Source organism: Haemaphysalis longicornis, unplaced genomic scaffold (assembly GCF_048455015.1).
Source record: "Haemaphysalis longicornis isolate Haplotype H1 unplaced genomic scaffold, Haemaphysalis longicornis Haplotype H1 scaffold_2, whole genome shotgun sequence".
Classification (NCBI taxonomy): Eukaryota; Metazoa; Arthropoda; class Arachnida; order Ixodida; family Ixodidae; genus Haemaphysalis; species Haemaphysalis longicornis.
Window position 1 is genome coordinate 119,856,349 of NW_027526295.1, and position 26,837 is coordinate 119,883,185.

Sequence of the window (26,837 nt, forward strand, 5' to 3'; positions counted from 1 at the left end):
TTCGGGCGAGATCACAGCCCCGCATGCTTGCATTGGCCGCATATTTGTTAGATTATTTTAGTGGTATAATATCCTCGGTCATTTCTCGCCAAGTAATTGCGGTTTACTGTGGCAGCTTTGTCTCGACGCCGCAGAGCAGTCGAGGTCGGTTCCGTGACTTCCGCTGTCATTTGCTCACGCATTAGAATAGAGGTTGCAGTCACTCCGGGCCGGGAAAACAGAAATCAAGAGCAAAGCCTGGGGATCTTTCCGAGCATGAAGTTAGCAAAGGAGGACTACGAGATTCCACCGCATTGATAATGATTTACCAGTGAATCTTCAGATAGTATTTTCCTGAATTAATTTTTCTTTTCTTTTTTGACGTGGTGTGATTACCATGCATCCGCTCTTTGACGTCCCCGTCTACGGACAGGAGGAGTTGCACGCTCTCTACGTGGGCTCCTTCTAAACTGCTTTCTCAGGAAACAGGAGGGACTGTTCTAGGAAGAATGAAAAAATGAATGGGGGGAGGAGATTTTTGCCATCTCAGCGTCCCATCTTTCGCAAACTCGAAAGAGATGTTTTAACAACCAGATGGCTTCGCAGAGGCTTCTGCGCGTCCATTGTGCTTCTTATCTCTCCACTTGCCGGCACCTTCTGCAAATATACCGAACGATAGCTCTTCACACGGCACTTACCGGAACATCGAAGGCTCGACCCCAGAACAAAGGCAGTGAGTACAGGCCACAGGAAATCCGTGAAGAACAGATATTGTGTACGGATTGAACTGAAATGTTGCAATATTTTCTTGTCGTGTTCATTATACAGGAGACCTAGGTGGTTGAAGTTCGCCTTGGAAACTGAACCGCTCACATAAAAGAGAACGCGACAAGGGCTGCTGCTTTTCACGTCCTTGTCCGTTTCATGCGTCACTGTTCACTTACAGTACCTTTCATGAGGCAATAAATATTTACTTATCGTGTAGCAGAGGAAGCCATATTCCTGGTGCAGCCACCACTCCTCAGTTAAATTTTGCTTACTACGCCATTGCACCTGATGGGCATCCTCCATAAATTCACAGCTTCTATGTCCACTACTCTTATATCAAACCAAGCGTTGTATACTTTTCAAAAGTGAGTCATCACGATATACCTGCGCATAAAGCTGTAACGCTTGCTTTTTATTGGTTTTTACCCTCTTTTGTCAAAAAAGCAGATGACGAATACTATTCTTGCTGATGCAAAATTTGAGCGCCGCGTGAACTGCAGTCTTCTTGGTCACGACGCACAGCTTCTGCGTCTCAGGAAGTCATCGCGGGATCAGCGAACGCACGGCGGCGTGGTCTACTCCGCCCTCATCTTACAGCGCTTCGCCTCCGCCGATCATGTTGTTGCAAATCGTATTTGAACCTCGCGCGCCAATGTGGCGTGGTTTGGATGAACTGCCAACGGACGAAAAACACCCGGTAAAACTGTTCGGGGATGGCACTACACAGCGGTGACGCATTGCGAAAGTGCAAGGGGGAGGCAGCGTGACATACTGAGTCGTGACGACATGCTGTCTGGAAGGGGCAGTGTGACGGGCGGAAGTGAGAGGCTGCACAGATCAGCGATTACAGCGCCTAGGTGGCGCCGCAATAGAGGAGGGGAGCTAGCGCAAGCGCCGATACGCTGCCACCGAAAGTGCGGAATGCAGGCGGCTGGAATTGCGTTTCTTCTGAAATCACCCTGAATAGGCAGAAATGTGGTTTGCGTCCTTAAATATACTACGCAAAAAGGCTGCGAGCAGTTCTTCAATTGAAGGCAGGACTAACAAGACGATGTAATTTGGAACTTGCGCTGACACACTTTGCGTGCAGAGGGCTTCGTTGCTTCACTCGTTCTCTCGCTTCTTTCGGCTATACAGCACCTCAGCAGATGAGCTCCTTTCGTTGTTCAGAGCTAGAACGTCCGTCTGTTCAATGCAGTCATTCAGTAAGAATGTAATATGTGCCTAGGTATTGATCCAGGTGCATTGGTATCTGCCGTTTCTAGGCAAGGACAGTTTTCGTGCGCATGCGAGCGAGCTTGGAACATGAACGCATACTGAATGATGAAAATAGCGCCAAAGGGAGAAGTAGCCCCATAACTCAGACAAGAGCTATCTGGCCTGCGGCGTGCTGTCTTCCTTCCGGGCTTTTTTTCATCATGAACGGACACCAACTTGCCCAACTTCCAGTACTGCACTTCTCAAACGTGAACAAGAAACTAGAAATGCCCACAAAGAAACGTAAAGATATTAGCTTCTGGAGAAGGTATACAATCCATGTTGAATAACACTTCTAGAGGGCAGTCTTCGCGCCTTCAAGGCTTTGCGCTTTCCATTTCGTGTTTCGCGGCTGAAACTTTGCTGAAACATTGCTGAAACTTTGCTTTTCGTGTTTCAGCCGTCTTGATCGCGTTTCATGTGTTACTGATGTACAATTCTTTACAACAAATTGTCTGACATCCAAGAAAACTAGGTTAAAATAGTGAATGTCGGGGAAAAAATTCCTGTACGTTTAGGTTTGTTTGGAATCAGTGCACACCTTCAAAATAAGTACACACATGCACACTTTGAAGGGCATGTTCCAGTTTATTTCTTGCATACGCTTCAAAAAAGAATCTAGAGTGCGTCAATTTGAAGGCGCCTACTGGCGTCTCCGAAGCTTCAAATTCTTTTGCCTCCCGGCCATGGCGTTCGAGATTTCGGCGCACGTTAAGGATTCCTAGGTGTTCAAAATTAATCTAGGGCCCGCTACTACGGCGCGACTCATCGCCTGTGCAGTGTCGGCGCAATAAACCCCGCAATTATTCAATCAAATGCTTTTGCCGCTGTCTCTGCTCACCTCTTTTCTTATTCAGGGCCCTACAGCGAGCTTCACAACCTTGGCCGAATTTCACGCTGCTTAAAGAAGCGACGAAATCGTGCGTGCTGAACGCATGAAGTTTTCGTATAACAAAAACATTGTAAATGCATCCTCTGGCACAAATACAAGCTTGCCGTCGGTGGCTTCGGTGGAATTGTGGGCTTGATGGTCCCGCCGCGGTGGCTCAGTGGCTAAGGCGTTGCGCCGCTGAGCACGAGGTCGCGGGATCGATTGCCGGTTACGGTGGCCGCTTTTCTGATTGAGGCGAAAAGAAAAACGCCTCTGTGTACGACATTTCGGCGCACCTTAAAGATCCACAGGTGGTCAAAATTAATCCGGAGCTTTCCACTACGGCGCGCCTCATCGCCTGCGTTGCTTCGGCGCCTTAAACCCTATACAATCAATCAATTTATGTGCTTGATAGTTTCGCTACATTTCCTACAACGTCAATTCACAAATAAAACTCACAACGTACATTCAAAACTATAAAAAAGGTACGCGCACACAGCCTATACCGAAAACAAAAATTTACGCCCACCTCTCCTTGTGGGAACCCTGTGTAGATGCCACGCATCGTGGGTTTCCGTCGGCGTTCCCGTTGAATTGATTCTCCCATCGCGTGAAACGTGCCATGAACGCCTACGATGCATTTCCGTCTACTACTGGGTTCCCGCATCCTGTGCACGTCGCTTTGCAGCCTCATCGTCGGTGGTGCTAGCAGTTCTGTTATTGGGTTGGCCGGTGCTTGTTGCGGTTGCGCCGACCATCGCGATAGCAGGCTTGTTAGTCTCCATTCAAAGCAGCGTTGGACATCGGAGCACCGGCGCTGCAACTACGGAGCGGAGCGGTGCAGGTACCGCGTTGTATACCGCCGCATAACGGTGAGGGGAATGAGAGAGAGCAGCGAAAGCGCAACCGAGCGCTAGCGCGCGCCGACGCACAGCTGGCATTGCGAGGAGCGAGCGCTAACCCGCAGATAACGCTGCGGTGAGAGCGGCGGAGAGCGCATGCGCAGCTGGCGCGGACAACGAGGACGCCGGATGGATGGAGGGGTGCATGCATGGACAAGGCGGGTGAATGCGATGTGTCGCATCTAAAACAGACAACATTCACAGCACAACACGCTCAACATCCACAGCACAACACGCTGAGTGGTGAGCACAACGCCGACGACGCACGCGACCAGTTTTCCACGCTGCTCCCCTCCTTTGTGCAGCGCCCCTAGCGGACTGGTAAGGTTGTGCTCGCGTTTGGTGCAGCACCGAAGCATGGCGCGCGTACAGCGCCCGTCATGCTTCCCCTTCCAGACACCATAGTGACGACGTGGTGGGAGAGGGAGCCACAGGTGCGCGCGCGGCACTCCTCCTTACACTTTCGCCAGACGCTACTGCTCCGTTTGTTTCGGCTTTGGTGTTTGGTTCGCTCCCTTGATTACGCGGAAGCCGCCTTCGCAACCGCAAAACCATTGTACCCGGCGCCAAAGAGCTGCGCACTGAAACACAACTTCACTTTGCTGATTTTCCACTGCTCTTCCGCAGGCGCAGCCGCAACCAGCAATTCTTACTATCACTACGATAGCCTGAAAGCATGTACTGTTCTTTTATCAGAAAAACAAACAAAACAGCAGATCCTAGCCTGTAACGATGCGTTATAGAAGGTGAAGCACGCACATAAAACAGAACGGGACCAGGCATGGTGTTTCGGTGTCTATGAGTCGCTGCTCAGTTACGGTTGTTATCTTTCATGACACATTTAAGATTTGCTGATTTTGAGGCAAGAAAGCAACAGTTTGCGCTGTAGATTGGATACTGACGCTATGCATTGCATAGGCACTTTTTATTTTATGTACCAATTGTTTATATTGCTACTTGCTGTCATTCATCACCGGGGCGCCTGCTCCAGTCAAGCGTTTGTAACGCAGCTTTTTTTCGTGGTTCCCGCCCGCATACTTCCCATGCAAATAAACAAACGTTGAATGTTCGAGATCGCTTTTTGAAGACAGAACCAGTGCCAAAGAAGCTGAAGAAAAAGGGAAGACATGCACGGACGGCCACTGGATTTCCCACTGTTTTAATGAAGCGAAACTATTTTATCTCAATAACATTTCTGTGGCGCAAGCGCAGATTTTCGCTCACTCTATCGCATACAAAACGGCAATGAGGAGCACGAACCAAACTCACATGTGATGTAGTCGCTGTGGCGCACCACTATTGGTGTTCCCTGATAATTTAAACATGTTTCAATCTTCAACAGCCTGTTTTGAGGCACAATAAATTACAGTAACAGCCTGTCACGTGTACTAAACATCGCACTTAGGCGTCCTAAGAGGGTATGGGGGAGGTTAGCATGTGCATACTCTCTCTTAGGTATAAAATTGTTTTTCTTTTGTAAAGTGCGCGCCATACGCTCTTTGATTCCGGCCGTCAGTGCCGCCACCGCTTATGACAAAGCGTCCAAATTTGCTTAATGGGCAGTGCTTTTTCTTGGTGAGAACAAACAAAGAGAAGATTTTGGCTACATATCCGCTTGTACCACTGCAATTGCCGCCGAAAGGTATAACCTTACGCTGCCTCTAATATGTGCGATGCTCTTTTTGGCCCACACACCCTTCAGCCTCTTACCCTCCCATCTGGCTCCTGTCATACCTAAAGCAATGGAATATTTTCACAACTCCGTTCAATTTTTCCCGCGTGGGCTTAACTTGTCCACCGGTATGTCGAGGAACGCGCGCCTTACCGCCGTTTTCTAGCAAGTTGCGTTTTTTAAGAGTAGTGTTATATGGCTCCGCAAAAACAATTCGGCATTCCCGTATTCGCAGAAAATCCTTCCGTCGCCACCCCACCTGCATACGCGAAAAAAACGAGATTGGAACGTATTTGGAAGTAAGCAGATACATTTTCTGGGTTTATAAATGACGTAGCTACACTCTTGCCTGTACCGACACTGGTAAGCAGGAATAGTGCACCGGACAGAGCAGAAAAGAGTCTTTTGCAGCAGAACACGCGCGAGATTGGCCAAGAAGCTGCCTGTAAAGATTAGGCTGCGGCACGGAATATTATTTATAACAAAAAACAAAGAGAGAAAGAAGGAAATAGAAAGCGAGGAAACGCGAACCGATCCACTCTGTGAATGTTGTTGGAAAGCAAAGCTGTAAACGACCCCCACAACGATTACCCATGCCACGTCACCTAAATTAGCTCAAGTGGCTCTACAAATACTGAAACCAAAAACAAGTGAAATGCACTTAACCAACGAGATATCCCTAGCTACCGCTAAATCAATGCACGATTCATGAACGGTGGTTGGTTCAGTTGTATTGGTGAAGCACATGAGTGGAAATTCTTTTTTTTTCATATAATAAAGGAGCAAAGGGTCGACTCGTGTTTGTTGTAGCCGGGGTGGAGTCTACCCTTTTCTCCTCTGCCTTACCCAAGAACCAGTTCTTCCTCCGCACTAGCTCCACCGTTTCGCCAGGTCTGGTGGGATGTAGCATGAGGAGAGGATGGCCTCTTCTCTTGGGGTTGCGGTAGCGCACGGACGTTTAGGCATGCTGGCCCCTACCTGGGGAGCGCGCCACAAAGGGACGGTTCTTGGTCGAGCTCGGAGACACCACGCGCACTCGCAAGCGCGGCGGTGAGTCTTATCATCTCCATCAGTTCCTTCGGTGAGTCAACCATCTCGATCTCTAGCGTTGTTTAATACCTCGCCCCCAATGTTGCCGTTATGGCCTACCCTTAGACTGTACGCCGTACATTTGATTTGCACATTGCAGTAAATGCTGTCATTGATGCTTTGCCCTTATAGCCCCTGCCTTTGTCTCTCTCCGCAACCAACAGACCCATCCGCAGCCGGCGCTCCCTAGGCATGTTTGCTGAGCGCGGATGGCTGCGGGGTGGGGAATACGTAGTGTCTGAAGTGTAGAATGCTGCAGCCTCGGGCTAGAACGCAAAGCGTACTAAATAGAGACTGGGACAGTCGTTTACGCCTCGCACAGGAACGCTTCGTAACGCATACTGAAACTGCACAGGGACAGTCGTTTACGCCTCGCGCTAGAACGCTTATTTTAGTTTCTTTCCCGGACTTTTGCAGCAAAGCTGTATACCTCTACCCGTTGGCAAAAACTCCAAGGCGCCAAGAATACACTTATACATTGCGTGCTTCGCCCCTCCCCAGGTTTCACGTTAGTGGATATGACTCGGGATATTTCTTTTCGTTACTCTCTTGTATTGTATTTTCTATCGTCTCTTCATAGAATATACAAATTAGTTACATGAATGAGCTTGGTTTTACCATTATTAGACGACCCAATTGCTCTTGCCGGAGCTAATAATACTTATAACAGGAGTTTCTAAGTTGACTGTGAGAACGCAGTCACTGGATCCAGCCATAGTTGATTCGGGACAGGGATCCACCGTTGTAAATTGAGTGCATGTAACAGTCGCAGTCTGAGTACACAACGTTTTTCCCAGTACAGATACGCCATTTCTCTTGTCGCAATCATCCCTTTCGCGTGGTCAGCTGCGTAGTAACTATCGCTTTCTGGCGCCTTGCTTCATTTTAGGAAGCGTATCTCACGCCTACGCCGTATTTACCGTAACGAGGCTTTATGCGGTCGAAATAATAGGAACAACCATATCACGATTTAATTGTTTACTCCGCTCATCGAATTCGCTGTTACAGTGTGCACGTATTGGCCGCGGGGTTTCATTTTCTACATTCGGGAGAAAATATTTGCTCTCACTGCGGAGTCAGAGAATTGCTGGTCACGGTATCAGCTGGGCGCCCTAAATGAGACTACCATATGGCGAGGGTGATGGTTATGGAAGTGATAACGCGAGTGCAGTTTTCGAATCAGCGCTGAAAACCGAGCTAAAGTGTGTTTTATAACATTTGGGAAAAGATAATAATACACTGGAATAAATATTCATGGTATCCTCGAGATCGACAGATATTACCACTAAACCAAAGAGGTACAATCGCGCGTATAAATAAGAGAAAAATGACCAACTACAAAACAGTAAAATGTTGCGTGGTATTCTCAAAATCGCCACACGACTTTTGGTAGAGGGGGTCAAACTTTGTGAGTCGCCTTGGGCTAATTACGCAAACTGCCTCAAACCTCAAACAAGGCGTTTATAATTCTTTTCTTTTCCTGAAAACAATTCTACCTGCCTTTTTACCTCCAACAACGTTATGTCTGCTGGTTCTGTAGTTATTTCTGGCCTCAAACATTCCTAAAGTTCAATTGGCGCTGCAAAATGCGACCAGGTATAACAAATTCTACTAGTGCGTCAACGACTTGAATATATTGTATACTTCCTGCTGAAAAATTGTCTCAGCGTTTGGCAGGGCCACAGACTGGATGACACAGAGGTTTACATGCAATACAGACGGATACGACATTTCTAGAGTTTTGGCTGGCCAAGAAACAGAATTATCTTTTTCGAAAACGTATATTTGCAGAAGCGGGCAAGAGGAGTCTTGAAGATAAGACCTAATCTACCTCCCTCTGCATAAACAGCCCTCAACACCGGCAGTAGCTGATTACTGAAATCTGCGCTGTCGAGGGCTGTTTACAAGAGCATGAAAGATTCAAAGGGGTTAGCAGGTGGGGTAAGGCCTCGTAATAGCCTCGTACCACTAAGTTGCATTGTGGGGCAAAAAGTGGTTGCAACTTACGGCATCTACTGGAATGAAGCAAGGTGCTATTCTGGAAGCACTGAGATATTCTTCTCCTTGGGGAGATGTGTACATGTCGGTATGTAAGAGCTTCATGGTTACCTATAACTCTTCGCGATCCCATGGCACGTGACCCATGGGATCGGCTCATCCTGCTGGCTGTCCCCACCTCAGCGATATAACTTTCATATTAAGAGGTGGGCGGTTGCTTTGCCAGAAACAGAACAATGAACGGGTGGCCACATGATCACGATTGGTCTGCCAAGAGCGCGTTGGGAGATTACATACGGCGGTGTTCAGTGACGCGCGTAAGCAGGAACAGCTGCACCGGAAAGAATTAAACAATGGTTGGGTGTGCCGGACTGCGCCTTAGAGTCCTTATATTGCACCGGCGGAAGCAACGCGGTGAAAAACATATTGCTAAACGAAGGTGTGTAAAGTCTGCTTCAGATTCCTCGATCAACTGATCAACAGGAGCACGGGCTTGTGACTACCACAAATGCTTCTGAAAAGAACACTCAGCACTAATACCAAAAATTTGATAGCTGAGAATTTTGATTTTATTTTGTTTTGATTTTTATTTCGTAACGAAACAAAGGGGTGGCTTGGTCAGGTCATATCAAGGTGGATGTGACCTGACAGAGGCCTCAGCCACCCGGTTCACAGTGTGCGCAATAAAAGTGGTGTTGACAAATTTAAACATAATATTACAGTCATGATAGCACAATAACACAAAAACACAGTAACTAATATATTTCTTGTGTTTATGCAGAGCATAGGCCTAATATGCATAGAAGAATCAAAGTGCGCACCCATAGGTGGTAATTCGCACGCATTAGGTTTTAAAGATTACACAAGAACGTTACAACTGTGTCATATAGCATTTTAGTTTGTAAATCTTATTAACTTTCTTTAAAGGAACATATCGACATACGCTCCAAACACTGTAGCTTCGGCTTAACACGCCGAAGGTACACCTGGGAAACGAGGCGCCCAGCAGGGGAGGCCCATGGATGAATGTATACATTCTGCGGATGTATAACCTGCGTCGAAATCTTAACACATCGCCACGTTGCTCCCTCCCCCCTATTAGAGAGAGAGAGATCAAACGTTTATTATTAGGAAAAAAGGAGGTGGCGCGATTGTCTTAGGGGTGGTGCCCTCCTTCCAGGGCCCCAGACTCTTCTGCTCCTCTCCGGGCTCGAAGAATTAAGTCCTTCTGAATCCCGAAGTCGGAGCTGGCCAGAGCTGCCTCCCATAGCGCGACCGTATTTGTGGGGTTGTTTCCTGAAGGCCAGATGATAGGGCAGGTCCATGTGGCGTGAAATAAGTTGGAAGGGTTTCCGCATTTATTGCATGCGTCTGTGTGTGTTTGAGGGATCATTTTGGATAGCCGGGATTTGTTAGGATAAGTGTTCGTCTGGATTTGCCTCAGCGTTTCTGCTTCTGCGCCAGAGAGGTTCTTGTCCGGGTTGGGGAAAAGGGCTCGTTCACCTCTTAGGACATTAGAAAAACTGTAGGGGTGGACAGGATCAAACACAGCGTTTCTGAACAAGCTTTGCAGCCTTTACCACTGAGCCACCTCGGCTGCTCTATTGTTCGTCAATTCGATAAAAACGATGCGTGAGCAGACCAAGAAACAATACCAGTATTAGGCCTCCCAAGTGCACTTGCAATGACAACCGTGTTCTTGATGTAACCAGCATGTGGATTATGACCAGCCAAATTCCAAGTTCCTGGCCAAGACCACACATATACACACGTGTTTTATGACGCCACTGTGACAACGCCGGCTGCCATAATTGCAGTGGTTATTCTGGTAGTTGCCTGTGATATACCCTAAAAGGGCATGAAATCGAACATAAAATGGCAGGTGAATGTGGAGGAGAGAGGCATGCACGACAAAGAGTGTCTTAACATTTTAAATTTAAACTGTGTGCATATTTCGACACACAGAAAATTTGTTTTTCGCCTCCATTAGAAACATTCAGTGTCCTTCCACTGTGTGAATAAGGATGACCAGCGAAGCTAGGCGCTTTTCAATGTAGCCCATGAACAAAACCCGCTTGTTTGTTATCGTCTAATCAACGTACTTCATTGCAAATTAGACCAATGAAATTTAGAAGAACGCCAGCTTCATTCCAGCGGACAAACACGCATCTTTCTGTTTCCCGCCCTTGTCGTGATATTACTGACTGTGTAAAGCACCGACTCACCACCGATCGGCCACGGAGGACGACGCCAGTCAGGTCGCATGTGGACGTCAGACGTGCACTTTTAAATATCCCAGCAGCACAATGGGCATGTCATAGGTAAGTGCGTGAAGCCTGGCTCAGCGTGCTCGCCCCCTCCATACCCCTGTGCCCGCTTAACTGGCAATCTGTGATGTCCGCGTGTTTCGACGGCAAAGACCACGGGCAAAGTGTAGCGCCGGAAGCCCGTCAAGTAGGATGAAAATTCCCCAGCAAAAACGTTACACCAGAAGCTCTACGAGATGGAAACACAAAACGTTCTCCCTCAGTTTGAAAAAAGTTCTGTTTTACGCCAATTTATCCACGCAGGCTGTATTTGGAATCCGCAGCACATACAGCTTAGCTACAAAAACTATCGCCATTGGAGGGATGGGCCCACGCTCTCGAAATAATAATGTCAGCACAATGCCGCTTACGAGGCAATATCTGGCGCTTTGTAGCTGAAAAAAAAGAAAAATAGCGCGAAATGTTTCGCTGCAGGTGATACAGAGCAACCTTGGCTGTAATTCCTGAAAGTTTAAAAAACATCAAAAATGGCATTTTTTAACTGACTTACAAATATACAAAAATACGCCACCTAGATGCAGTGAAGTGTTCTTTGAAATTGAACCGTCTCGACCACGTAAACAAAATTGGCACGAACACTAAACAAGCATGCAGAAACAACACTAAAAACTTTAAAATACCGAGCTTGAAGATATTTCCAAATCTGGAACTTTTATTTTAAGAATTTCATTCTGCACGCCAAGCACAAATGCATCAAATCATTTAGGGATATGCAAGGCCATCACATAAAAGAACTAGAGCGTTAGCTGCAGTAGTTCTGTTTTTACAGTGGCAGAAGTTTTAAATTTTCCGTGAGCTGCTCAATGCACCAGTGACGCGAGCCGTAGGTTTGGAAGTTTTTTGAGGCGAAAGCGAAAACTTTACTACGAAATACTTCAGCTTTTTTTTCGTGTGCGCAATGAGCTTTATATAAAATTTTTGTAAGGATTAAAGATGTTACCCGGACATGCTAACCATCGCGCGTGAAAACACCCCGCTTTGTTTTCAACACCTTTTTTTTTCAGCGGGTAGAAGGGAATGTAGATCCAGCAAGCACGTCCAGGCTTGGAATTTGTGCGGGGCCATGTAACTGTGAGGTGGTATGAATAGGGTTACCAAGATTATGTAGAGATTATGACACATTGCGGGCGCTCAGTGATTACCAGTATCAGATTAATCACTAGCGGCTGCCGAGGTGATTTCTTTGGTCAAAATGGCAAGCTCTCTCGTTTCGTCGCGGTAATTACATTCCCGTCGTGAAATCGGAGATAACCCTTATATTATTTGCTAATTCAGCCGAAACGTCGTGATTGTTCGTTCAGACATGGCTAATGAAATGCAGTAGATGCAATTTTTTGGTTGTGGTATTTACAGCATACTTTTTTGGTGCGAAAACTGCGTGGGCGTGCGGCACGATAACTTTTTTTTTTTTGCGAGAGTAGCGGTGAGGAGGGTTTCGATGACTTCGCTCAAAATTATAATTGTGACGTTATTAAATTGCCTAATACACGAAAACGTCGTGTCAGGAGTTCTAGCGAGTGATTGTCCAACAAAATGACTGACAGTATCAACAGAGTAAAAATATTCTGATGTGTGTGATGTAAAGTTTGGGTTCGGAGCCGGGACCTAAATAATGCTAGCCTAAAAAACAACCCTTGCACCATCGCGTCAGCTTGTCTTTATAAATCTAAAGTTGGGCCTAGTGAATGTGGGGTGCGCCCTTCGGCTCAGCAACGAGGGCTTAACACGTGAGTTCAACCCCATGAAGTTATTTGGGCACGGAAGTTCCAGAACTGGCAAAGAAAGTTTACACTAATAGCAAGTATGTAGGTATTTCTTCGTGTATTTTTTCATCATGCTGAAAAATTTCTCCAAGAACACTGACAGAGAAAGAGGAAGCAAACATGGTCCTTTTCTTTTTCTGTGTCCTTTTATTTTTCTCCACGAAGGTGGATAGACACCATGTAGCCCATCTTTCCCGTCTGTTCGTATTTTTCACCGTTGGGGCGTCCCCATATCAATTTTCAATTGTTTTGGCGCGGAAGGTTAATTCATGTTACGTTATTTATTATCAAATCCTCAACTAATGCATTCCTATGGACATTTCGAATGCGTCTTGCCAAGGTTAAATAGCACATATTCTTACCTGCTTCCATCCTACCGATGCACTGAAATCCTCAATAAATATCAGAGCGGAAACTGTATTACTACAGCAACGGACCCAGATAGTTCCTTCCTCGCACGACCGGATTTATTGGCGGTGAGCGCGACCACGGGCGGCGCCTTGAAGCGCGCCTCCGTGACGTCGGCCTAGGGATTCTCGCATTTGTCGTCTGCTTCACTCGGACTCGCAGTCCATGCTGTTTCTTTGCGCTCGGTTGACGTCTGATGCTTGACCGCAGCACGCTTTGCGCGTGTGTAGCTTTTTATCATAATGACAGACTTAAAATCGCACACACTACCTCAAGGCGTGATTTCAAGTACAGTTTTAGATACCGCCGCGGAAGAAACATTGCCGGCGTCGCCCCATTCCTTGCGAAGCCGGCACTGTGCGGAGAGCGAAGAGTCGGAGCTAGGCGTCAGCTTCTGTATTCAGCAATCTTTGGAACAAAGGGACCAGCCAACTGCTAATAACCCACTAGAGCTAAAATGCAAGACCAAAACAAATTCCAGCCCTTCGGGGCTGTCCGCTTTGGCAGAAGGCATTTAATCGTACCCAAAGTAAAAACAGTTTCCGCAACCTTACCGAAAGCTCAAAAGTATTGTATCATATCACTTTATGTTTTCACTATGCCGACGGTATGCCGACACGCATTTTGGGCCGCAAAAACGGTAGGTTGAGTTCCAAATAACCTACTGTGTGTATGCACCATTTTCCTTGCTAGACGTGGGCGCCGCCATTTGCTTTTTTTGACCTGACGCTAGCGCCGTCTATGAAGCGACCGCCGAAACCTCCGCGCTGGGATGTTAAGTGCTCCGTTCTTTCCGTGCGTCTGCTCGGTACCCGTGCATTACCGAGTGAACCGTAGTGTTTTGGCGTTATGTTAGCGGTTGCAGTGCTTGTGTGTGGGTTTCTGTTTTGTTTTCATCATCTGCGGATGGATTTTAGGTCTTAATTTGCCGCCAGAGAGGAAAATGCCGATCCCGGCTGTTGCGAGCAGCAGTAGCAGTGTGGTGGTGGTGATCCGCAGTTCAGCTATACAAACGTACCGGTATGGCACCGACTGACATAGAAATCGATATCGGGGAGTAAATACGTGTTTTCAATGCCACCGTGCTTGTAATGTTCACCGATTAGTCATGTTTACGGAAGCGCGGACGTCGAATGCGGAGCGCGCTCAGCATGGGTCACTGTGATTCGTGCTCGCGATGGACTTTCGACGAGGCGATTGCTACGCTGTTGACATCGCAATGAAATATAATCTTTCTTAACTAGACTTATGACGGTTACTGACGAAATGAAATTACCTGGGCGCAAAAATAACACGACCGCACAACCAGTCAAATTACTATTCGAAGGTTGAGCAGAAGGGTCGACGTTCGAGCGAGTTAATATTGGTTGATCATGGACGTGATCATGATTGACCAAACTATGCGCAGCGCGTGCGGCCTGTCGCTCGGAGCCCACCTTTGTGAAACCGTTGCTTGCACCACAAATGCTTTACGCGACCAGCAGTAACTGTTTTGTAATTGTAATACTTTAGATTCCGTGACAACGCAAAAGGATTAGAAGCTGTTCCTTTGACCGCGTTGTGAACAGGTTGAGCTGTTTTCCAAATGCAGCGTTCACGCGTATCTCGAGCTGCGTTTCCACATTGTGCTGCCTGCTTATCCTGCTATCGACCAGCAGTGCGAGATGGAGAAAGTTATCCTTTCATATCGTTTGGCAGTGTAATGAGTTTGCCTGAAAAAAAAAGTAAACAAAACTCCGTAATTTTAAAGTTTAGATAAGATGAAAAGGGGATTGTTTAATGCCAATCGGCTGTAATGACCAAACAATATATGATATTTTAAATTGACTACAAGGAACCAGAAGTAATTGTAATGTTGTATTGTATCGGAGCTCGTGAAAGATCCCCAGGTGGTCAAAATTAACCCGGAGGCCGGAGCCCTCCACTACGGCGCGCCTCATCACCCATGAAGTCTCGGGGCGTTAAACACCATAATGAATCAATTAATCAATCAACCAATCAATCAATGCTGTATTGTAAAGGATAAAGTTGTTTCTAACATTTCAGGGGGTTCCGTTCTCTGTCGCAGCTCTGTGTGTGATGGATTTTGCTCCGTTTGCTTGCCGTCCAAGTGCACCCAACAAACCCTGGAGTTGGTCGTTGGTACAAAGTCGTTGCGATTTATCAACGGCATCCACCGATATCTCACCTCGGTGTGCGTTGGGAAGCGATGCAGCAAAAACACGCCGCAACCGCAATGCATTTTCTCCAGACAGTGTCGTGCACATGCGTGCTGTCAGCGAATGTTTCTCCCTTTCTCTGGTTGTTCAATAGCCCAGCACACAGCAGTGCTGACCAAGCGACGTTTGCGCCTTGAACGGCATGGCAGCATTGGCTAAAACAGTTGAAATTTCCGCAAAAACTAAGCACACGGTGCGAAATACTCCTGAACTACGCAGCGGAGCGCACCGCGCCGAGCGAAGTTTGCAGCCCAGCGCGCACAGGCAACGCTGGTCGGCCGCCGAGAGAACTGGTTTGAGAGTATTTTCCTCCTTTCCCGGCTGCTTATGGAAAATGGTGTATAGGCGCGTGCTGACTTTATATCAGGATTCTAATCAGTATGAATGCTTATTGAGCAAAACTACTCACGTTTACGGTAAAAATACAGTAAAATTATGTTTGTTCAGACATGGAGGGATATTTCGGTACATTTGCAATATTCAGATCGTATAGTAAAACTGCACTCAAGAGGAGGAGGCGGAGGAGGAGCAGGAGGAGGAAACTCTTTTAACAGTGAAATCTAGCTGGTTAGTGATCGGGGTCCTCAGTTTAGGAGAAAAAAGTGCAAGAGTAATTTTCTTCAATTCATAGCACGCCATCCAGAGTAGGCCAGAATTTGTTCTTTACTCCTGGAAGGGTTGGAAAACAATGAAGAGCTGCTTTGACATATTCATCGGTTTTGATTCTTGTTATACTGAAAACCGTCACGTATAGTATTTATTGCGTTTGTGAGCGAGTATACGAAGCCGTAAACACCGTAATCATGTCATAACTGTTCGGGTTGAGAGTCAGTTCGTTATGCTAACGATGGTTAGTATAGAAATTCGGAGCACAAAGGCCGCTTCGAGTACTCTGGACAACGTTGTCTGCGCTGTTTCGCGTTGGCTTAGCACAATTAAACTTCCTCGTTGTGTTTGCATGTGAATAAACAACGCACGTATCACCTTCTTGCTCGCAGCCGCGTAACGAAAGCCAACGTTTGAAGAACGGTATCTCTGCTTACAGCCTGAAGAAAATATTCACACAAACTTTGTCAGCCTTGAAAATCTCCTTAAACTTCCTAATAAGACGTTTGGAACGGTGCAGAAAAATAGAAGCCTTGGGCACAGAAAAAAAAAAACATTCATCTGATAGAAGCCAACAGCAATGAAAGGAATAGAAGACAGCCGCTTTATTTGCTGCCGTGCGATCGGCGTGTAGGGGACCGCTGCTTAGTGCGTAGCATTAGACCGTTGAGTCTTCATAAGAGCATCTCAAACATACTTTACGGAAGCCTACGCATTTTGAATACTTATCGAGAAGCCCTGAGCACTGAACCTCGCAATAAGCTAGACACTGAGGACGAGTTAAAAACAATTGTCTCGCCGATGCACTGAAGAAGGTTGTTCTCTGTCTCTTCGTGTGTCGCGACCTTCAGCGGGATACAGCATGAAATTATTCAGAGTTGCCAGAAGCTGGCAGAAATTACTGGAAATTTTTTAATGCACTAAAACATCAAACCCGGCGATTCCGAGTACAGGCGCTGCTGTTCCTCACAAACGGAGTGTAGCAGACGACAGCGGCGTGCGTCCCTAAGCTGACGTCAGAGCCAGAGGGCGCCACTCAAACATCTCACCACCATAACGACCTGCCCACCACTGCCGGCGACAATGCGAGCCAGCGTGTCAAACAATTGCCGTGTAGGGAAGGCACGCTCGGTCAGGTGGGGCTAAGTTTAATACCCAAACTCGCCGGCTTCCCTTCGCTCGCAGTGGAGCCTGCACCTGTTCGCGGAAAATGTAGTGGTCGTACCAATCAATGCCGATTGTACCGATCACTACCTATCATACCAGCCAGCAACGAGAATTCACGGTTAATTCTAGCCCTGTTTCTAAGTTATGCAAACGCCTACGTACAAATAAAAACCACGCTGATACCATAATGCGCCTGCTCGACTATGGTTATTAATTTTCAAGCAGTTTTGTTCATTTAAATACGCGAAAACTTTGTCGACTTCGCTTTACGTCGACTACCTTTTCTTCGAAGAGAAGCTCGTCAATCCCAGGGGAAAAGTTCACAGGGTTTGCAGGAGTTTGTACGCACACACCAACAGCAACATTGTGTGTATGGAAGTGCCATATTTCTTGCGGGAAAGCAATGTTTTTTGTTTAAGGGAAAACTAATCGACGGCAACCTTTTCAGCGGCGCTGAGTTGTTTTCACCATAACTGCTGGACCACGTTTGTAAAAGCTCCGTAAGTGCATCGTACAAGCCTCACAAATGGCAAGGTTGAGTATGGCAGCCGTCTTAGGCTAATGCGTGCGGTGAGAACCAAATATCTTCTAGGTATTTTTTTGGGCCACTGCCCCAGTACCTAAGCGATCGGAACCTGCTGAAAACTATTTGTCTTTACGGTGCGCCTGCCGGGTTTGCTGAGCTCTATGCAACACATACCAGCGCGTACGATATGTTCACTGAAAGTACTATGCAAAAATATTGCAGGATATTTCAGCACATTCTTGCGCGAACGCGTTTCTTTTGGCTAGTTTTATCGCCGAGCCTAGCCTAAGGCGACTATAACCTACGATCATCGTGATGCAACAGGGCAAACTTAACGGGACGGCAGAAGTACACAAAACACAAGCGCTCGTGCTCTGTCCTTTTCTCGCCCCGTTAACTTGGCGCTGAATGCACACCAACAAGCCCAGATCTCCAACTTGTTATAACAGACTACCTTGGCATCACACACACTGTAGCTAATTCTTCAACAATTACTATTCATGCTGCTGCTGCACTGCGTCAGCAGCTGAATGCCAAGACTGCGCGGGAAATTTCAGACACACGCTAGTTTTTGTTGTTGTTGTTTTACTCGTGCTATGCGTCGTAAGCCAACGGGAATTAACCCCGCGACAAGTGCTTCTTCATGTTTTTTTCTTTTGTTTTGATGCACTATATGAAACAATGCGCGCAAAGTGCTTCTTCCTGTTCATTTTCCTGTTGCATGCGATAGAAGAAATTGCGCTGAATATTTCTTTTTGTTTTAGTATTTCGGATGTACATGCACGCCATCAAACGCGTCGAATGCCATTGAACGCGTTAGCAAGGGATATGCCGTAGATTTTTATGAAACTCTATGTGGTAAGCAGCTGTGGACAGTTTTTTTCCGGACGATATCCGGGTGGGTGCGCTTTCGCTGGCATAGCCAAGTAACAATTTCACGTTAAAAAACTTTTATTTCAACACACCGGCCATCCCACAGGACGTGCGATTCCGCCACCGTGAATCGGCAAAGACTGAGCAGAAGGGACCGAAAGAAAGACGAAATAACAACGATGGCAGGCTAAGCAGACGCGAATACAGCATAGGAATGGAGATTAAATGAAGCGTCAGCCGGTGCAGTGGCGTCGGAAGAACTAAAAAGAACCAAACAAGCAATAAAAAGTTCGGCACGAGGAATCAGCGAGCATGGGCAGGTCGCCATCTGTAAACCCGGTCGTGGTTCCTCGTCGCTTCAGCATCACGTTCAAGCTCATCCATGGTCAAGTCAGCGCCTCGCGCAGAAGCACAGTTAAAGGGACCCTGCAACACTTTCGATACGCGCTTTCACTGTTTCCTTCGCGTCTGGAACCACTGCGAAAGCAGGGAGCGGCACTGCGTGATTCGCTCGTCGAACCAGATACGTCTTCCATTTCTGCTTTGTGTTTGTGGCTTTTTGTTAAGTTGCTATTGAAAAGCGTTCATTGCTACAACTGAAGGAAAACCGGCCAGAAGTCGCTACATGGCCTTAGTGACGTGATTCAAGCTGTCGAAGAACGTCAAGACCGGGAAAGAGAGAAAACTTTTTCGAGCGAGTTTACGACTTATCTCATGGCCATAGAGCAGTAATATTTGGCCTTGGGACTTTGTGATTTTGATCTAAGTACTGGGTGTGTTGGGTGACTACGTTCTACAAGCATTTAAGATTTCAAAGAAAGTCGGAAACACTGTTGCAGGGTCTCTTTAAAGCACCAAGTCGCTACTGCAAGCTGAATGGTGCGGACAGCTGTGTAGGAAGGAAGATTAAAGGTCAGGGCCATCAGAAAATAATTCAAGCATGCGCAGTGGGAGCGTTTAATTGCCCGTTTGTTCCAAGGGAAGTGGTACATCCAGATAGAGAGAGAGTGGGATAGTGGAAAAGAGTGAGGGTCCATGGCATCAAGGAGGTGCTGGCTGCATCCAAAGTCACTGCGTGTTCGCACCCACAGGGCCTACTGCGCCGAGCTGCGTCTGTTTTGTCTTGGGGTGGAATTGTTTGCATGTTCTCTGCGCGTTCTGGGCATGAAAAGAGAGCTCTCGCTCAACAAGCCTGCTTTAACCACGTTCAATCATGGCGGGAGTTTTAAAGCAAACTTTACTACTTTCGTCCAGCAGTTTCGTGGAGGATGAGCAAGTTAACCTTTTGACCGGCGATGTACCCCGGTCGAAGCGCAACGCGTGATTTGCCAGGCCCGCTGTCGGCGCTACGCACTACGTCAAATTTTCCGTCGTTCTGCTCACGTAGTGGCGGCTGCCGCGGCGGGAGCGGCCGCTCAGGTGATCGACAGCCGACCAAACCCGCAGCATCCCACGCATGCACCGCGGGGTCGTCTCGGGCTATTTTTATATTCCCATATATGATCGGCTTGTATTCGCAGGGCACGTGCCATTGCCTCATTTGCAAATCAACAATCAACAGCAGCAAGCCAGGAAAGACAAAACGAATGCCCGCTCGATTTTATGGTGTAACGAGCGTCCCGGCCACCTCGTCAGTTCACACAAAATTAAGAATATTTACCTGGAGTATTTCAAGGCCAACACTGCGAATCCTGAGCAGCGGGTGAAAGACGCCAGGTGTACACGTTTACGTTTAGTATATGCTGCGTAAATACCTGGTTTTGTCCTGCACACTGTTGACAGTGGTACCTTACAGTGGTTCTTAACGGCGCTGCATCACTTTGGCTTTTTCTCCCAACTTCTAATGCAACTGCACATTAAATAAAGTGCGAATCTGATTTTCTAGTTTCATCTCGCAGACCAATAACTGAAAGGGGTTCTATTCCACAGAAACCACTTTTGAACTTCTAGGATACAGCCCGTACATCTAAGACTCACAACAATGCATAGTTGTTGAGTTCTCTTTGTTTACAAAAAGGAGCACTTCGCGTAGCTTTAGGTTGTTCCCGTAAGAAAACGTGTTTCAATTTTTCGATGTACCTAATGTTTATAACTTAGTGGCATATACCATCCCCTAAGCTAAGCTGGAAATGGTTCAGAGGAAATGAAATGTTAACACAGTTTGCCTGAAACCTGCTCAATGATCTAGCATTCTCATAATTAATGCGTTCTACTCCATAAAATTCGTTCTAACTATGGGAAAAACACCTTATAAATCACTGGAACAAGTAAGTCAAATAGTTTCACTGCCAAGCTACAAAACGTTGCCTCTTTTTGTTGTTTAAAAAATGTTTCAAACAACTTATTATGTCAGAAAAAATCGTTTGGATAATTATTGCTTCGTTCTTCTATTTCTTCCTTTTTCTTAAAAAGCGAAGCTTTCTAGTCGTAGTGAGTGCGTATGTCGCGCTGAAAGCGCACTACAGAAAAGCCAACTGTTGCTGATGATGTTGATAACGTTGTAGATGAAGTGAAAGAAAAAATATTTCTTCGTTGTCGCAATCGAAACTGGGACGTCGCGTTATGAAGCCGACGTCTGCTCGATTTCGCCATTCCCCGACGGTCGAAGCAGTGTGGATTTGGAAACGGGTGCACGAACTAGCAAAATTGGAAGGAAAAAATCTGCAGACATTCAGAAAATTGTCTAATAATGCCTATCATTTTCATGCTGTTTGTCTAGAATGTGTGTTCTTCGCAGTCACATTTCGCTGTGGGTAGCCGACGGCGGTGAGTTATCTGACTGTTTTTAAGTTTTCTTTTGTTTCTTTCCGCCATTGATGTAAATGTATGCCATTATAGCGACTAAGGGCCATTACTTTGCCAAATATGCATTTCGCCGCATATGCACAGTGTAGTGCAGGGTTGGCCCGTTTTATATGTTTCATGGCATTTCCAGCGCTTCATGAGGTTTTTAGTTTAGTCTTTATCTTTGTTTTTTCGTGGACGTGTACTAGACGCATATTTTTGCTTTCCCACTTTGTTGTTGCAAGATATCGAATTTTTCTATTTTTCTTAGTTGATGGGTTTTCAATTCTGCTCGACTAGCCATCTCCATCTACGATATTGCAACCACTAAACGTGTTACCTCCGCCAGTAATGTATTTTTGTGGAAATGCACGGAATTACATGGTGCCCCGTTCTCGCTTTCGTTTATTCTCATTTAGAGCGTTCTGTTGCGGGATTTTTTTTGTTTAATCCATTGTTCAAGGATATGTATACGATGAATCGTCATGGTTTCGTCAGACCATTTCTGCCAACTGTTGTTTTTTTTCTATTTTTATTGGTGATTCAAAATTTTGTTCGACTAATTATCTCCATTTACGCTGTTATAACGTATAAATGTGTCACGTCCAATAGTTTGCATTTTTGTGGAAATGCACGGCGTTACACGGTTTTCTCATTGTTGCTGTTTCTTCGCATCACGTACGTTTCTTTGGGTCGTTTATTCTTCGGTTTTTGGGAAAGATGTATCAGATGCGTGTTTTTATAACGGAATATCATTTGTGTAGGTTTGTGTACGGAAGATCCTTTTTATTGTTTGGATTTTTGCTTTTTTTATTTTTCAAGATAACCTCGACCAATTGTCTCTATTTACGCTATTATAACGATTACTTCGGCCTATTCGCAATATTTGTGCCAACAAAGGGCGTTACACTATCCTGGCTGTAGGGGTACTCGCCAAAGAATGCTCCGCATTGAGATCACGCACCCCTTCTGTCTAAAAACGAAGATAGTTGTACGTAAACATTTGTTTGTGCGAAATCAAAGGTCAGAGGGTCAAAGTCAAAGCCCTTGCGGTCAAAAGTCCAAACTGCGTGCAAGTCAAAGTGAAAGCACAACGATTCGAAGGACAAACTAAGACGACTACCAAGGAACAGCTCAGGAGAAAGCTCCCTGTTCAGCCAGCATTGTCGTAAACGGACAGGTGCAGGTTTTTTCTTATTTTTTGCTGCAAGGGCCATTTACATCTTGTTAAAAGAGGGCAGTCTTATTTGGTTCCGGCCCTCGATAATATTGTTGTATCCCTGTGTGTACTGTGTTTATATCTTCTTTTTTCTTTAAAGAGTAAATATTTAAAAATGAGTTTAATTTGTTAACAAACACTAATATTCCCCGGCCTAAATCGGATCAGGTGACATCGAGCGTAAGGTTACAATTCTCTGGTATATTGGCGCTAAAACTACTAAAACTAATCTCATGTATAGATTAAATCATCACTGCTGTCGCCAATACAGACCGGTCACTGCTCAGAGGGCGCGACGAATAAGTACACCCACCGCCGCACCGCGGAAGCGTGAGCTAACTTTGGATCGGTGATAGCCAGACGGCGGGCGCGCGTTTATATATTCGGCACCTCTCGGTTGTTTGTTTTTGTGGTTCTGCAATTGTTTTTGACAGGTGTCTCCTGCTGGAAAACTCTCCTGCCAAATAGTTTCCCCATGTCTCAAACGCTTCTGGCTATTCCCGGACAAATACGGGGCTGAACTACTACTGTCGGCCTCGCGTGCGCACGAAGTTAGAGATTGTACGTTCCCGCGCCCGTGTACGCCGTGAAAGAAATTGATGAGACAGACATCGTTGCGAAGTCCCACTCTCAGCAAGGGATGCTTATTTACAGCACCAATTCAGGTCAGTGTAATTTTGTCATGTATCACAGCCTAATAAAGTGACCATAGCGTATACAACAGCGCTCCAGGACAGAACCGTGTTTGTGCTGTTTCCTCTGTTCGTGCAACCACTCTAAAGTTACTTTTTCGGTTGCCCTTCTTCAGCTCGGTTGGTGTTGTCACTAATTAACCACAGATTCCAAACGTTATTAGCTGATGATAAAGTAAACGCAGTTCCACGCAGTTGAAAATCTGCTGCGGAGCTGCGGTTGTCTTTAGGAAGATTCCGTTTAGTTTCGGCTTCTATCCTGTGAGTAATCTTAGAGTCGTCTTAGCGGGTAATTGTGATACAGTTTGTTCAGGCCGCTCAGAATTCTCCAAAACAGTAGTTCCTCCTTCGCCTCATCCTCTGCTTAAACAATAATCACCTCAACTTTCAGAGTACGCAAAACGCATTAAAGAAGTCAGCGCGAGTGAATGCAACCTTGCCTTTGATAGCTTGCCACGCTCTCGATTGGAATGCGTGGCTGAACTCTGTACACTTCATGGAACAAAGTAGGGCAGTAAACAGGATGCGTATTGACCGTCTTGACATTGTTTTTGGCATCACCCGCGAAGTGCTCTGAACATATGCTTGTGCCGCCTTTTGGAATCCATTCGGTGCCGTGAATGTCTCTAAAAAAAGGTTACTGCTGATAAAACAGTAGTGGCGGAAGCCTTAATACATTGTGTTATGCAAATACTACGACGGCATGAGATTCATCGCTGAAGGCGATGGGTATGGCACACTGAAAGCAAACGTTTTAGTTTTACGGCCCTGCGTGTCTGCGCTGCGCATAAACAGTCATCGTACTCAAAACTTTACTCTTTCCACTGACAAAAAATTTCGTAGCTTTGTTACTGCTAAAATGCATTTCTTGCGACGCTTATTCTCCACGGCTGCCCCAGAAACCTCTACAGAATGACGGCAGGCTGCCTGTCATGATTGTGGCAGTCCTTCACGCAGCAGTAGCGGCGCTGCCACTCATTCTTTCCTGCAGCATTTGGATAATTTCGGACCCCGCAACTTGCAATTCCAACTATGTTTCTCACAAAGCTTCCGCCACACAACGTAGAACCGCACGCAGCGCGCGTGTTTTTGCCTGCGCTGAACGGCCGGTCACGATATCCACCGACCCAGAGTTGCTAAGAGGCAGCGAGAGGCGGCGCTACAGTCGCGCGCCGACTTCTGTGTCCGGTGCCTATAGAATTTATCATTCAACCACTTCAGTGGTTCAGTGGGTCAGCCGTTAAACGCCTGAGCTCACTGCCGCAGGTCCGATCCCGATGGTACGACCGTGTTGCTAATAACGTAAATAAAAAAAAAGCGCCAGTGCGTCAAGATTTGGTTTGCCATGGTAAAGAATGCAACATGGTCGAAGTTAGACGTCAATATTCCACTTTGGCGCGCCTAATATTCCACTCTAAGCTTGGGCGAGTAAACGGGAGTGGGTGAGTGAGTGAGTGAGTGAGTGAGTGAGTGAGTGAGTGAGTGAGTGAGTGAGTGAGTGAGTGAGTGAGCGAAACTTTTTGCCGAAAAGTCGAACACTTCTTCAGACAAGCTTTCAAAATTTCCCAACGTCAGAGGCACTATATTCTATTCCAAATTATTTGCCTGGAATAAAAAAATATTTGAGCACGTAATGCAGCATATATTTTAACAAATACACCCAAACGTACAATCAGGCGCAAAGTAACGAATTAGTTAAAACAAAAAATGTTTCAGGCCTAATTTCACCTCAAAAAAGCCTTATCCTCTTTAACAACATTTACGATGCAACAAAATTACGATGCATTTAATGCCTCCATTTCCTTGTAGAAGCAGCATTTAGATTTAAGAAACGAGTAATCTCATTCATGGAGTCAAAGCCTAGGTGTTTCTCCAGAAGTAGTAGAATGTCACATCAAAGATATTGGCAATACGCTTCCACAGAAACATCCCATACAATGTTATCGCACCTACCTCCTGAGGCCGCTCCTACCTTGGCTGTTCTCTCTGTCGCAAGATCAAGTGCATTATCGCTTTTGGACAAAAGAGGCAAGCTCGTGACAGACGCCTTTAAAAGCTCCGGGCAACGTGTCGCATCACAGCATAAGCGAAATGAACGCCCAAAAGTCCACAGTCATCGTCATCCTGCTGGCCTTCGGGCTGGCAACCGGAGCTGGGCAGGAACAATCAGCGCGATCGTCAGAACTGGGAGCAGGGGAACCGAAGCTTTGGGCCTTACTAGTCGCTGGCTCCCACCTCTACGACAACTACAGGCACCAGGCTGATGTGTGTCACGCGTACCACCTGCTTAGTAATCATGGCATTCCAGACGAACGAATAGTGGTTATGATGTATGATGACATTGCCAACAACCGATACAACCCCACTCCAGGTGTCATCATCAACCACCCGAATGGAAGCAACGTCTATCCAGGAGTTCCCAAGGACTACACCGGAGAGCTGGTGACACCGCAGAACTTCCTCGACGTCCTTCAAGGAAAGAAGGTAAAGGGGGGAAGCGGAAAAGTGATCGCTAGTGGACCCAACGACCATGTGTTCGTTAACTTCGTCGATCATGGAGCTCCGGGGCTACTTGCGTTTCCACACGGTGAGCTGCACGCCAGGCCGTTTGTGAACGCTATCAAGAAGATGCACCAGGAAAACAAGTTCGCTAAGATGGTCATCTACATTGAGGCCTGTGAATCGGGTTCCATATTTGACGGCCTCCTCCCCGACAACGTGAACGTTTATGCAACCACGGCGGCCAATCCACAAGAGCCTTCCTACGTGTGCTACTACGATCAGCTCAGAGAAACGTTTCTCGGCGACGTCTACAGCGTCAGGTGGATGGAGGACTCGGACCGAGAGGACTTGCATAAGGAAACCCTTCTCGACCAGTACGGCATTGTCAAGAAAGAGGCGATACCTGGCCACGTGATGAAATATGGTGACCTGAGTATTGAAAAGCTTTCGCTGAGCGAATTTCAGGGAGCCAAAGATGCAAAGCCCATCGTGGTTCCACCGGTACCTTGTAATGGAGTGTCGAGCCGTGACGTGCCCATCACAATCCTGCGGAATAAGCTAACAAAGGCTTCCAGCCCTGCTGCCAAGCGTTCCATTAGGCGTAAGCTTCAATCCGCCATACGAAAGCGATCGTTCCTTCAAAAGAAAGTAGCTGAAATTGCTAGTACAATCTCCGAAAAAAATGAAGAAACCAGCGAGGCACTTTTGCATAAGAAGCAGCCCCTGCGAAACTTTGACTGCTACGAACGCGCTGTACGACATTTTAACGACAACTGCTTCAATCTCTCAATGAACCCATACGCCCTTGGACAGCTCTATGTCTTTGTAAACATTTGCGAAGCGGGTTATGACATAAGTGACATTACTGACGCTATGGACGTAACTTGCACGCACAAAATGGTTGCAGGAACAGTATAAAATAGCAGTATAAACGCAATTCAAAATGCAGTACGTAGTGCTTGACTTCTTGTTCTGCAATATTGTAAAGGTGCTGTTCTACTTACTTTTGTTTACTGCCATTTTTCCTGTACGGGTTCCTGTAACGGTCGTGGTTTCCGGCGACTTGCGAGATTTTGTGGCCGTGAAACGGTTACATTATCCAAAGCGAAGCTCTAATTGTTTTAAATGATATAGAAATGTTTGTATTTTCAGAAAATAAATGGATGGAATGTCGGGGTGATCAGTGAAAATCAAAAATTTGTTCTTCAGAAACTC

The 26,837-nt window shown here is 46.4% G+C and overlaps 1 protein-coding gene and 1 pseudogene across 2 annotated transcripts in view; one reads left to right on the top strand and one right to left on the bottom strand.

The window, feature by feature from the left end:
- LOC144167339 (uncharacterized) overlaps positions 1-8,703 on the bottom strand; it is a 30,282-nt gene extending 21,579 nt beyond the window's left edge. The window contains exon 1 of one of the 2 annotated variants that reach the window (XM_077696634.1): positions 8,546-8,703. In XM_077696634.1, the coding sequence (XP_077552760.1) occupies positions 8,546-8,641 (96 nt within the window). In that variant the 5' untranslated portion in view covers positions 8,642-8,703. Of the gene's footprint in view, positions 1-3,404; positions 3,593-8,545 lie in introns of those variants that run through there. The other variant, XM_077696632.1, reaches the window with a different exon arrangement.
- Positions 8,704-25,164: 16,461 nt separating this feature from the next.
- Positions 25,165-26,617, top strand: LOC144169160 (legumain pseudogene; annotated as a pseudogene).
- The last annotated feature ends 220 nt before the right edge of the window (positions 26,618-26,837 follow it).